This window comes from Polyodon spathula, chromosome 6 (assembly GCF_017654505.1).
Source record: "Polyodon spathula isolate WHYD16114869_AA chromosome 6, ASM1765450v1, whole genome shotgun sequence".
NCBI classification, from domain to species: Eukaryota; Metazoa; Chordata; class Actinopteri; order Acipenseriformes; family Polyodontidae; genus Polyodon; species Polyodon spathula.
In genome coordinates this window covers 53,523,229-53,537,188 of record NC_054539.1, presented here as the reverse complement: position 1 = coordinate 53,537,188, position 13,960 = coordinate 53,523,229, and the positions used below count along the sequence as shown (strand labels likewise).

General features: G+C 41.0%; 1 protein-coding gene across 2 annotated transcripts; it reads right to left on the bottom strand.

Annotated features, from left to right (window-relative positions):
• Positions 1–238: 238 nt before the first annotated feature.
• Positions 239–13,482, bottom strand: LOC121317329 (protein LBH-like). 2 transcript variants are annotated; one of them, XM_041253147.1, is made up of 3 exons: positions 13,226–13,482; positions 7,533–7,635; positions 239–3,362 (listed from the first exon to the last, which is right to left on the bottom strand). In XM_041253147.1, the coding sequence occupies exons 1-3, from the start codon at positions 13,252–13,254 to the stop codon at positions 3,168–3,170; spliced, it is 327 nt and encodes a 108-aa protein (XP_041109081.1). In that variant the 5' UTR covers positions 13,255–13,482; the 3' UTR covers positions 239–3,167. The 2 variants fall into 2 exon arrangements, with proteins under 2 accessions (XP_041109081.1, XP_041109079.1); XM_041253145.1 differs by lacking the exon at positions 13,226–13,482 and adding an exon at positions 9,522–9,649.
• Between the last annotated feature and the right edge of the window lie 478 nt (positions 13,483–13,960).

Sequence of the window (13,960 nt, the reverse complement as noted above, 5' to 3'; positions counted from 1 at the left end):
TACGTAAACAGCTGTAGCAACACATGGGAACATGCAACAATCTCTCCAGTGTTCTATTTGATGTTCCATTTAGTAATAACAGCAAAGCTGCTCTCCACAGAAAATAGGAGACCAGTGTCTGTATAAAAGACAACAGGACATTCACCAAGACACATGCTTGAAGCAGGATGAGCAAATTTAAAAATAAAATGAGAGCAATCAGAATCCTTCAGGAAAAACAGCACTCCAAACTTGGAAAGCACTTCCAAACATTTATTTACAACTGTCACCATGACAGAAAAGTAGTTTGAAAAAAATGCCAGCTATCTCCCTGAGCATTAAACAAAAGCAAGATAATACAGAAATGTTACGTATTAGTACAGAGAAATGTACAGAGCTATTTTTATTCAGAGAACCACCAAGATACATTGAGATCAGCAACATCATAGGATTTACACAAACATTTGTAGAAAAGGAGGAGACAGATGACAGGAATGTGCAGGCAGATGGGAGGTCCTGCTTACACTGGACAAACTGGGCAGGCTGGCTGCTTACCACAGGAGAGAAGAGTACTTTGAACTGCTGTGTGGCATCACAGAATAACCAATAGCTGCCAACTTTGAGAACCCCATTCACTCAATGTAGCATGTTCAGGACAGGTACTATTCCTAAAGCAATATTTAAAAAAACACACACAACCCCCCCCCCAATCACACGGCTTTGGCTTGGGTTCGCACCACACCACACTGTTCTAGCTGTTGCAACTGATAAACCCAAAAACTAACAGCATTAACAGCAGCCTTTGATCTGTCAGACTGGTAAGTTACCTTCACTAGGGGAAGAGTTTTCCTATGTGGGTCATTATTAAAATGGCCAGATCTATAGCTCCTGCACATTCCACCAAACACATGTGTTGTCTGAGCCTCCCCTACCCACCCAGTGATGGAAATCCAAACCGTTCTGAGATGATCAGAGTCTAGATCCTCTGCAGATGCCTTTAAGTGCTTCAACCCCATGACCAGCAATTGAACGCTGTCTGGATCATACAGAGCTATCTACAAAGCCCCCTGCATCTGCCAAGTCTGAAGTGCAGTAAACATTACTAATTTTAAAAAGGGACGGCGCTGCAGTATTGGAAACAGACTAGTCTTTCAGTGCTCCGATGTTGCAAGGAAAGGATGAAGAGCCAGAGTTTTTAGTTTCCCAGGACAGTTCTGAATGATGTGAAAAAGCAAAAGATGTTATTGCGGTCTTAGAGGTGTCAAACAAAAGCTCTCTGCAGAGTGTGTATATTTAAAAGAAAAAAAAAATAGTAATAATAATAACAACAACAACATCACATACAACAGTAAGCCACAGGTTCAAGCCAGCAATGTGCTGGCAGTGCCAGACACACTCCTTTCTGATGGAGTACAGAGGCATCCACATCTCAGACTGAAGGGTTGTCAAACCTGCTTAAAAGTAGTTCAACAGGCCATGGGAAAGCAAGATTAGGAGGACTTCTCACACACGTGATGCAACATGGGTTAATTCCTTCAGAATACAGTGATCACTGTAGAAAGGGTATACCACCAATTCCCAGATAGTTAAAACCAGGCTGCATGAATACCACAGGTACTTTCATGGGCTTGTACAGTGCGGAGCGCCCCTCACAAAAGTTCTGTGAAGGTCTGCGTTTCCGGGATCTGCACAATTCCAGTACAGTGAACAAGACAGACAAAGAGCAGTGGAAAGAGAGGACTGAAGCTGCGGGTGTTGCCGATTACAGTGACTGGTTCTGGTGAGCTGATGATAAAAGGACATTGCACACTGGATCCGATAACGAATCCGAATTTAACGAGTGACTAAACGGGGGAGGGGCATTCCCTGTTGCACCTTGCAGAGCCCGTAATTGTCGTACAACATTGAGTCAATTTTGGAATCGAAACAAGTTAGATTTGACGTGTGTTAAAAATGACCAATGAAAAACTGGGAAGACACATGGGTTATTGCAGTACCCTGAACAAAATGGAATTGTGTGCTACCAAACAAATTACTTTTATAAAATGCAACAAAGACTGTGTATATATTAAAAAAAAAAAAAACGCATATATGGAAAGACATTGCCATGGACTTGGGAACGAATGATACATATTATGAAACCCTGGATTTTGTGTAGCATAGATTACTGCAAGCATATACTTTATTTCAATTGTAATTAAGGAAGAAACAATGGCATAACCTGGAGACAGAGAAAGCAGCGTGACAGGGCAAGAGCAGTCAGGGCTCAACAGTCAGAAAAGAGGGGCAGTAGATGAAAGCGATGGAAAATATTTTCGGTAGCTCATTGCTAGCTTTCCAACTTTTAGACAGGAGCAAGTGTTTGAAAAATTAAATATTGGTCATATGGTTCCTGATGCTAGGACAAGCGTGTTGTGCAATCTTTTTTTTGTTTGTTTTGCTTAACAACCTTATTGTAATCTAGTAGAAACTTAATTAGTAAACTTCTAATCGTTTGCTGATCATTAAGTTTATACTACATTTAAAAATGTTTGTGTTCAAAGTTCTGTAAGAATTTACAGAACATACTGAAACTAGGTATATTTCCTACAAAGCCTCCACTGCACATCAGCGCTCTGAAGTACGATATTAACACATCTACTGTGCAACAGATTGACACACAACTGCTTCTAAAAGGATGGAATGGATCCAGTGAGCAAAGGCCTTAAGGCAGGCTGAAGATTAAGATTAATATAACCAGTACATGAGAAAGCATAAAGTGAATAATACTGAACTCCAGACAGATTGGAAGCCAATGCATCAGAAAAAAAAAAAAAAGGTACCCAAATACTGCTGTGGGGGGGCGACGCACCCAAATTAGTACCCACCGCTGCTGCACTACTCAAACAAACATACACAAAAAATATAAGTATAAATACAGAACACAAATCTGATAAAGATCTCAAAAGGAGCAACGTCCCACAACAGGAAAAGCTTCAGCTCTGGCTCCTTCCCTGGTCTTTCTTCTTATAAGAACTGCAGTCAGCAGAAACATACCCCAGGGCGTAACAGAGTGTGCACATGGAAAAAGAGTTTGCAAAAAGGTGTGAGCCCTCTCAAAGGAGGGAGGGGTGATGAAGGCAGGCAGCTGTGTAGGCCGGCACCCTCTCTCTTGTCTATGTCCTTTGTCCTGCTGCTTCAAGGGAGCTCTAGGACTGCTTGTCCTTGCCAGGGGCTTCCTCGCACATCTTCTCTTCCTCCTGCTCCTCCTCTACTAGGTACTCCTCAGGGGGCCAGCGCAACTCTCCACTCTCCACGTCCCCCTCTGTGGGCTCCACCACAATGGAGGGCAGGCGGTCCTTCAGCTTGCAGCAGCGCTCGAAGTCAGATGGGTCCGGGAAGATCTGCACAGAAAAGAGAGGAAGACATAATAAAATCACAAATTTTTTTATATATAAGTGCACAGTCGTAATCCAACACAAACGCATGGGACAGATCCTTTCACTGGCGTCTGATCAAGCACCTAAGGGTTTATTAGTGCAAACCCCTTTATATCCACTGCCTCTAGTTGTCAGTTTCTTGAAAAATGCTTGACATCGGTAATTAGCAGTCAAGTTAATTAAATTGACGCAGCAAAACAGGCTAAAAATGAACAGTACACTATTACATAGTCTTGCAGTACTTGTATGGCCTCCTGTTCTTGAGGGCACTGGAGAATGTCAAGGAGATAGTGCTTAAAGTAAAATAAATAAAAAAGGCGAGCTATCCAAGTTAAATTCTACAACACAATTTTTCCAGCAGTGGAAGGCATGTGGGAATGAGTCTTTTCTGCCCAACCATTGTCCAATAAACTCCATGGAATCAATGCACAGCGCTGGCTATCCCTCAGTCCACACAGCTTCACTTCCTAACCCCTTAAGAGGTTTCATATGGCAGCATTTCATCAACTGGTTAAAGACAACCACATGGAGTTGCAAGACTCCTGAACTAGTATGCCATTCCCCTATACAACTGCCCCACTGAAAGCCAAAATCCAAAGTCTGAACCAGTACATCAGGATAAACCCATCAGATATAAAAGTTACAGGGTTTCAGCAGGTCTGGTTGCCAGTTGGAAAGTTTGTTTCTTTACTTGTGCAGCTGGAAAGTACAAGTGACAAGTAAAGAAATGTATAAACAGCAATTATATAAAAGGTGATAGTAGAAGTAATTTAACCTTTGAGTAAGCATCCGGTTTCCGATTTGATTGTATGCTGCAGATGGAACCAGAGGCAGCCCCAGTTTGATACTGGTATATGAGGAGATTGAAATTTTAGAGACTAGTCATTGTGCAGATGGAAACATGAAATACGGTATACAGAAAGCAGCCTGGCTCTCTTGCGAAACAGCCAAAAGACCGGATCCGCACATACCAGACTAGGAAAGGTAAACCTATTGTACAGACTCAGTAGCACAGCAACCCTCACATAGCTGTCCCAGCACAACCTGTACAAGGAATTCCAATCAAATGATATTACTAAAGTCCAGTCAATGCCAGATAGATATTTCAATAGTTTGTCAATACAGTTTGAGATACTGCAAACAGAAATCAATTGATTATTCTTAACTGCATTTCAGAGTCTGTTTGTATTGCAGCAATGGAGTCACACAACAGCACCATATATAATTTGTTCATGTACAGTAGGGCCTTCATCAGTTTAATTGTTTACAAATCCTTAATTACCAAACACTGCAACAGCCTTACTTGACAAGAGCTAAAGCTTATTTATGAGTAATTGATCTTTTAACTGTTAACCTGTTTAGCTATAACAGTTTCTATGAGCGCTTGTTGCAGGAGAAGATTACATTTCTTCAACTAAAAAGTAACATTTTAGGAGCTCAGAAAGTCAACACAGAGAAAACTATTTCTAAAGGGTTTGTCTCAAGGCGTGCTACAATACCTTGAAATAAACACGCAAGCAGTTTAACTGGAAGTCAATAAAATGTTAAGCCCTCAATGAGAATTTCCAAATACTAAAAAAATTACAACCAACATATTTCATCATCTAGTGCTCTTATCAGATGCACGGGGACATGGTCTCTGAGCACTAACCACTTCCTCCAGACCACCCCAGCGCCTTCAAATTGAGCCTCAAGTTACAAAGCCCTCAGCTGCAGTGTAGTACCTGGCTGTAGACTATATTATTATTATAATAATAATAATAAATATCTATTTTTATATAGCACCTTTTATAGTGGAGCACCATCACAAAGTGCTTTACAGAGGTAGGCTGTGAACTGTGCATTATATGCAGAGTCACTTACAATAGGACATTGATTTAACATCTCATCCACAGGATAGAGCACAAGGAGGTTAAGTGACTTGCTCAGGGTCACACACAGCAAGTACATGGCAGGGTGGGATTTGAACCAGTGACCTTCTGGTAACAAGCCCTGGACTTTAACCACTGGACCACACTGCCTCCTTAATAGACATCCTATACCATCTACTGTACACTACCCCAAAACAATGTGCCCGAGATGTGCATATTAAAGTGCACTGCAATAAAGCCTAAAAGACAATGCTAATCTCTTCTAGTCGTTTAATACGGAACAGGTACAGGGTGACAATGTGCCACAATCCGACAATGCTGTCCAAGATGGGAGTGGCACCCACAGCAGCACAAGGTGGCAGAGTGACTTCACAAGCCAACAGAACACCCTACTGCCTGTGAACAGTAAAGGATATTAAGGGATCTGAGACTTTGTGCAGCACTCAAGAACCTAAACCCAGGAAGAATGGTACCCTGTTAAACTGTTATCTGGCACTAATTCACATGCAGAACATATCTTATCAGCACTTGTTTTCTAGCTACTATAAGATGTGAAATGTACTTCTCTAGTTCTCAAAGTCTATTTATGAATAAAATAGTTTGACATCCAATCAGTTTTGCTAGACTTAATTTCAGATATCAAATTTAGCCATCCTTCACAGTAGGCAGTAATAATAAGTATCACGGCACAGTGTCAGTGCTGAAGGGACAGAATACAGCTCAGGCACAGCTAATGTCCGAAACGACAACCACCACAAATCTACTTCTCTTTTAGTCAAGTTAAAGGACATAGATCTCCTTGGAATGCCTAAAGACTCCATTAGACTACCGCTATTGTCAGTTTTATAAACAGTTCTGTGCAACAGATTTCTAAAAATAATGCAGTCGATAGATCATAAAGAGACTATGAAATATAGTATGGTGCTCTTGCAAAACAAGCTGCAGATATTCTTGGACAGGCAATACAGCCCGCCACAAGAGATGTATTTGGCAAGCAAATCTGCTCAATTTAGCAACTTAGTCAGCAAGTCAGTCTCTCTCTCTCTCTCTCTCTCTCTCTCTCTCTCTTCTCTCTTCTCTCTAGGTGCTTATAGAGTAGAACCGTATCTTAGACAAATAAATCAGTTGAATCAGTCGCAGGAGAGCTCACTCTCTCTCTCTCTCTCTCTCTCTCTCTCTCTCTCTCTCTCTCTCTCTCTCTCTCTCTCTCTCTCTCTCTCTCTCTCTCTCTCTCTCTCCATCTCTGATGAAGCAAGATATCTTTGCGAGATCCTCGTTTCCTTGTGAAGATGCCAGCCCCTTCCTCAGGAGAGACATTATGTTATAACCCCTGAAGCTCCTTCTGGGAGGGGATTTCCTGAGCATCTGTTTACTTCCTGCCACCAGCTAATTTGCCTTCAGAAGGGGTTACCTGAAAAAAGCCCCTCTGCCTAAAGAGCACTTCCTCCACCATATCAGAGACTATAAATAATAGTATCCCTGTAGAATTGCACCTAGCATGTTCGAGCTTTCAATAGAGAGAGCCTTAAGGTTGTGTTTAAAATGCACGAGAGAAGTGTTTGGGTTCATTTTATGAATTCAACAGAAGAAATAACTTCAGCAAACACCATTTTAGGTTTTCACACAATTTTGTAATTTCACTGAGTTTGTAATGCAAGTGTAATTCTACTTACTGTTAGATTGCCTTATCCTTTTAAGCTAAGAGGAGTTAGGCAACATCGTGTTACAGAAAAGCCAGAGTGCATCGTGCAGCAACTCATCCTCTCGTCTGCAGTGGTTAACTTCCAGATTCCACAGTGTTGAGAGACGAGTGCCTTCATTAAACTGTCTAAACATTTCCAGAGAGCCCACAGACTGCAGCCTTGCATGGCTCCAATTGACCTGTCTAACGAAGACAGTTCATAGTCTGGCTTAATCTGAGGAATTCAAGCCATTCACTCCATTTAAACAAACTCTTTGCAGGAATGCATGTGCTCTGTGCTAAAGGGTGAGCAAGTTAACTCTGTGCCTTTGCTTGGGAAGGGCTTTGCACAGCAGCAGAAGCACAATGACAACAGGCCAAGCAGAGCCTCTTGTGGTAGGATCTTGTGATTTTCTACCCAAGTGAAATGGCAAACAAACCAGCGAGCCAACACACTCCTCAAATGCACATTTACTGTTGTGTGCACATGTAACAAAACACATTTGGCTGATGTCACCAAGTTTAGTTAAAGCAAGCCCCTTCAAATGTCATTCAATTTCTTTATAACCCTCCATTTACTACCTGGTAGGAGAGGCGGTCCTTGCTGGGACTAAGCCGGATGTCATCCATGGTGGTGTTGCTCATCATTACCTCGGTCATGTCAGCAGAGCGCAGGAACACAGAGCTGCAGACAGACAAGAACATGTCATACATAGAAACACTAAAACTGCATCAAATTCAATAAGTGAACACTGCGGGAAACTACCCTACAGGATTTGTAGTTCAATTTCTTTATAAAAATATACAAGGCTGTATGCCATATGAGTTACCAAACAAATACCAGTAGCTCTGCCGATGTTTTACTATTAGTATTCTCGCGCAAAAAGGAATGGGAGATTGCGCCCAGAAAGGAGTTAAAAAGAACTTCTGTTGCTCTGAAATTAAATGCATAAATTTTAGTGTACAATCTGTCCATGCACTTTCTATATTATTTTTGGAAAGCTGCATTTCCCATAAATACATCTAATAAGACTTGCCGTTTTAAAAAAAAAAAAAAAAAAAAAAAGAAAAGACACCCACACACAAACCTTTACTGAAAACATGTGGCAACTTTCAGATAACACTGATCCAAACAATATGTTTTAGCACTTCAAAGTCACAATCAACTTGTTTCGTGTTCTTGGGAAGCTTTTGTGCAATATCGGTTATCCATTAAAGAGATCCTCAAGCATGATCTATAAAACTAGGCAGATCAGTGTTTATCAAGGCTTCCATTACATTATATAGTTTGAGCCGCCTTAAATTGCATGTCAGTGCCATGCACACAGTGCAGAAATCCGGAGAGAGCTCTGAACGGCAACACAAACAGGTTATGTAAATAAACAACCTACTGTGTAAGAAGCCAGAAATCCAAACACATACACAACTGCAAGAGCCACCAGAGGAGGAGCCTGTACTTTGCAATGCCCTTCCAACTATGTAGCTGTTGCAAACAAATAGTTTGGGGTTATTCTACTTATTAGATTTTTCAAGTCTACACTATTACGCAGAGACGGTAAATACCTCCACTTAAGCAATTTTATGAACACATGGTAAGCTTTTTTAGTTGCAGTGCTTTAACAACAGAGATTAACTAATCTAGGTTAGCAAGTTTTGAAAAAGGTCTCAGCGGATGCAGACCCTACTGCACAGTATGATTCACTTTAACGCTTTTATGCTCAGAAGCCATCAAACCGTCCCATGGCCAGCTTGGTAAATAGTCACTGCAAAGGCCCTGCTGTTCTAAACAGTAGCGTAATGCATGTTCGAGGATCAAAATCATTCTGAAACTACTGGGGGCGTGCAAAACTAATTTGCAGGTCTTATTGAGAATGACAAGCTGAAATAGACACACTGTCGGCCATGTTACTCATGTGTTTTTGAACACTGCAACCCAAAGCAGAAAAGCATAAATAAGGGAGTCTGAGACTATAAGACTTTGCCATACGCTCGTCTCTCACAACAGGAGAGACTTGTCCAACATGTTTTTAATATTGCCTGGTTTAGACTTGATTCTGATGTTAAATGGTTTGAAGAGGTAACCAGCATTACAGCATTTCCACCCCAAGTAGTAGAATGATTCAATCTGTGGTCTCCAAGACACAGATTTCACCAGTGTCTACAGATTTGACAACATGTGGGGGTAGCAACACATACTATATATAAACTTCTTTCACTTTACACAGGTTAAAGAAAATGTCAAGACAGAACGAGTAGAACACAAGACTAAACAGGCATACCAAAAAAAGACCCATAGGAATATTACAAGCAAGGTTTGAACTGGCTCTGATCATGTCGATCGTGAGACAGCCACACTGTCAAAACTCAATATTCACCACTGATTGGTACTGTACTTCTGGTGGATAATAAATAAAACAATTTGAAAGAATATAGGACTACCGGTAGGTATTTTTAGTATTAATGCAATTTTGAATCATTCAAATGAACTTTCTAAACTTTAAGACAGATATCAATGTAGAAATTACAGCTTACGTGTTGCTCGAAACTGTTCCTCAAAGCTAAAAAACACACCATGGCATCTCCCGGTCCAGAATATTGAAGACACTCCGGTCCGTGTGCCCTCTCCCTCTCGGACACACTCTAGCACTGCCAGCGTGTGGCCGTTCAGTTTGAGAGCGAGGCATCTTGATACAAGTCCCCAGAGATTGCAAGCATGTTGGCTAGCAACATCCTTGCATCCCCTTCCCAGTAATGCAGCTTTACACCAGTATGTCGTAGCTACGACACCAAGCTAAATTTACACAACAGCGCCTTAATTAGAAAAAGATGCTGCGGTGACGCAGCAGTTTAAATCTCAAGAGCTAATCCTGCTTTCAGCCAAGTTAGAACGCACATTCCTGGGCGGTCTTCCGCCTTTCACAATGGAAGCACTGCTTAACTTCCCTGAGCCCGTTTAAATAGAGGTCAGGGAATTGGTTTACCTGCGATTAGAAACATGTATTTAAGGCATACTGTAGTTCTTAATGTTTTAGTTGATTGAACTTAATGAATTGGCTTACCTATAGTATCTTGTAACAGAACAGTTTTTGTGAGGCATGCTGCACTGGGAATGTTAGATTGATTCTGTGAAGTTTAAATGTGTTTAATCCTAAAATTCAGGAAATTGTGCACTACAAGATTGAAGTGGACATGGGGGGTGGACTACTAAAAAAAAAAAAACTGTACAACCTTACACTGCACACATCCTACTGCATGAACACTACCGCTAACCCGATATGTGTATCTTTGACGACCTTACAACATTTGAGAACCGTTTTAAAACTTCAGCACATCTGCACTGTACTGGAGGGGGTTGAGGGGCATAGAGCGATACAGTCTCTCTCCTACCAGTCAGCAGACTCACTCTTAGCCTCACTAGCCGAATCTGCCCTCAGTGAGTGTCCTGCCTGCATCCATGTCTGTGAGGTCTCTCATGAATCCAAGCCCTCATGCTGCACTAGGTGCTACGCATTCTGTTGTCTGTACCGACCGTATGTCCAGTATTGCAAAGCACCAGTGCTCAGGGGAAATCTTATAAACAGAATGGTGACAACATAGTCAGGACTATGGCCCTTTCAGTGCAGTAGTACAGGGCCGGATTAACTCGGGGGCTTTAAGGGCTGCAGCCCAGGGCCATATTTTATATATGTAGCGTGTGACTGTATGGCTCGGAAGAAGTTTGTTTTACCACGCCGTACAGCATTGGAGGAGAAGGGGCTGTGATCATATGACTTTTCTTGCAACCAAGTCACGTGTCGCGTATCACAGGTGTGCTGCGGCGCGAACGTGACGCAGATCACAACGTGTAAATGTCTGAAAGCTGCACCTAGGAAGAAAGAGAGTGGCGCTGAAAAACAAACAAGTACAATGTCATCGCGAGGAAGACATGTTAAACAAAACACCAACGTTGACACGCTATTACAAGACCAACACATGTATGTGAGGGTACCAGTACTTCGGAAAATACGTTGGAAAGAAAACAGGAGGAAACGACACAGGTTTATATGGATTACTGTGGGGCAATCTCCATGGGGAAATAAACATAAGTCTCGCCTTTTTTCACCCTATTTTGGTAGTAGTTTCGGGTTGTGCGTGTTTCCAGTTAGTTCTTTTAGAGTGAGAAATTCTCATTCCAAATGCAAATAAAGCAATTCATATTAAAATACCCGAGGCAGTATGTTTCTGTCGGAGTTCCAATGTGACCTTGTGCGACATACTGATATCCTACAGCTTTTTTTGGCTTAAAACACAGCCTGCCTCATTTGGTTTGCTAATTGTTTCTTAAAGTCAAATGAAACCTGCTGAGGAATGATGTTAACATATTGAATTATATACCACTGTATAGTTTTCCCAGACACCGAAAAAACAACAAATTGAATAATGTTAGCTTTCAAAATGTCACATTTAATACAGTACTAGTATTATGGCTTGTGTAGCGATTACACATCGTAACACAGGAAATACGAATAGTCACAGCATGGCGTGTTTGGGAATATACACAAACGCTTACTAGCGGCAGTCTTACGACCGGTACAACCCCAATACAAACCGTACAATTCTTAGCGAATCATTCTACACGATAAACCAGATTTACTCAATGTAAAGTAGGGATCGGGACACAAGACCAAAAGCAAAAGTGGTTCATGTTAAAGAATAAGCTTGTTGTACAGTTGGTATAAACACATACTCACGTTATATAAACAAATGCCTATTTTGTTAAACGATCACTCGATCGTATTATGTATCATACAAGTCGTAAATCTGGACCACCACAGGTGTGACAGATATTCCAATCATTAATTTTATACCATGATACCTATTGTATTGTGACATTAGTGCATTGTTACACCTCTACCAACTACATGCATTTCAAAATATTGTATCGCCTGCTACTTTATACAGTAGCATCATTGTTTATTAAAATCTAGCTACTGTGCTGTATACAACAAGTGCATGCCAAGTAACTGCAATTCATCCACATCTTAGCAATGCACTCTGCTTTCGCTGTACCTGCATTATTTATCCCCATAAACTAAACCTCTCTGGTCCTGTAGTTCAAAGAGGATTGTTTTATAAAAGGCCTATCACGCCGGCGATAAAATACGGTTTTGAATACAGATCCATTCGCAGCATTCGACTCATCCATCCGATTGACAGGGTAAGCTACGTGAGTACAGATCTACCCAGGTAAAGAGTCTATACCAGCGCATTGTGACCAGGAGAGCCAGACAAAATATCTTAATAAACACTCAAAACAAAGTAAGCATGGTCAAGTTGAAGTTAAATACTGTCAATCACCTACGCAATCAATAGCGATACCTAAAGAAAACCGCTTGTTTCAAAACAATTCGTACATTGAAATAGTCTGTTCAAACACCCCCCACCCCCACCCAGCCCGTACTCAAACTGCATTTATTTTTTGCGTGAAACAAATTAGCCGGTTTTTCTATGCACAACTTCCTGCTGTGGCGATGGCACATCCGACTGTGTTCATAATAATAATTATACTGTACTGCGACTGTTAAGCTCATCCTATATCACATACTTTTGCACGAGGTAAATACGGTGAAGACTTACAATTCCCCATAGACATACGCTTTTGAATTATCAATCGGCATTAGCGTTATGGATTAGTCACCAAAAGACATAAAATGTCAACAATGTTTTTTCGGAAGGAAATGTCAAGTCAATCCAAGCACTTTCACCGCAAAGTCTCATAAGTCAACGGAACGTTGAAACGTGACAAATAGTCCGTTTTAGTTTCAACAAATGGCATTTCAATTCCTCTTATTTGTAACATCTTTGTAAAAACAAAACACAAATCAATGACCTACTGTCTTACTATTATTGTTTACAAGTGAAATAAATAATGAAAGATAATCGAACATACGTTGTCTGTACCGTGTAAAAAGCAGGTACTTCTGAGAATTAAAAAGCTTGGCTAGAGCAGTTCGCATTTCCCAGCCAAATCCTGCTAGACTAGTAGCACATTATAAAATAGATTTTTTGTAATACGAGAAAATTAAGCCTCATGCAAAAAGTGCAGGAAATAATCATTGATAAATATCATGCAAAATCAAGCAGGTTTATTCGCCTACAGACTAATAATGTCTGTCCAGTCTGAAAACAGTCACGTTTTATATTTAAAGCCCCAGAGAGAACATTCCATTGGTCATCGTCCACCTCGCGGAGGTGCGAGAGCGAGGGAGCGAGTCGAAATGCAGGTAGGTACTCACCAGTGAAGCGGGGAAAAATAAACAGACATGAATTCTAAACTTGTGTTGGAGTAAAAAAAAAAAAAAAAAACAGAGAAAATGTTCAAGTTGTCCTTTTCCTCCTGCTTTACTTCTTTCTAAGGCGTTCTTCGCTGTAAGGTTATTGTCTATTCTAATACAAATTGTAAATACTAATAATTTGCAAGTCGCAGACTAACGAGGAATGGAAAAGTTATCGGTGTGCAGTTCAACACAACGTCTCTGTCTACTAACTTGACTGACTCTCGAGTCTATAGCTTTCAGCTGACCGGTCTTTGGTTTTTATACATCAAGGGGCGTGTCCAACAATAAGAGCCCCTCCCCCTTCGCTCAGTGCACAATATTCTTCAATGGCAACACGCGCAGAAAATGCCAGGACAGTTTGTGCCCAGCCAATGAGATTGGAGCAGATTCCCGATTCACAGAAAACACACGCACACACCCTCTTGGATGCAATGCGAAACACACGCAGAATCAGATTGAGAAAGCGTCAGAGTTCCACTACATACACAAAACTGCATGTGCATGCATATAATCAGAGCCATAGTTTTTTGTGGATCTGTTGTATTGAAATATTATAATACAGTACATTACAGTGTCTCTGACAGTACTGTGTTATGCTATTGTATTTTTAATTTGTGGAAACCTGGAATTTCCAGGTAATCTCAATGTTAATAAGAACATAAGAACATAAGAAAAGTGTGAGAAAAGACCATT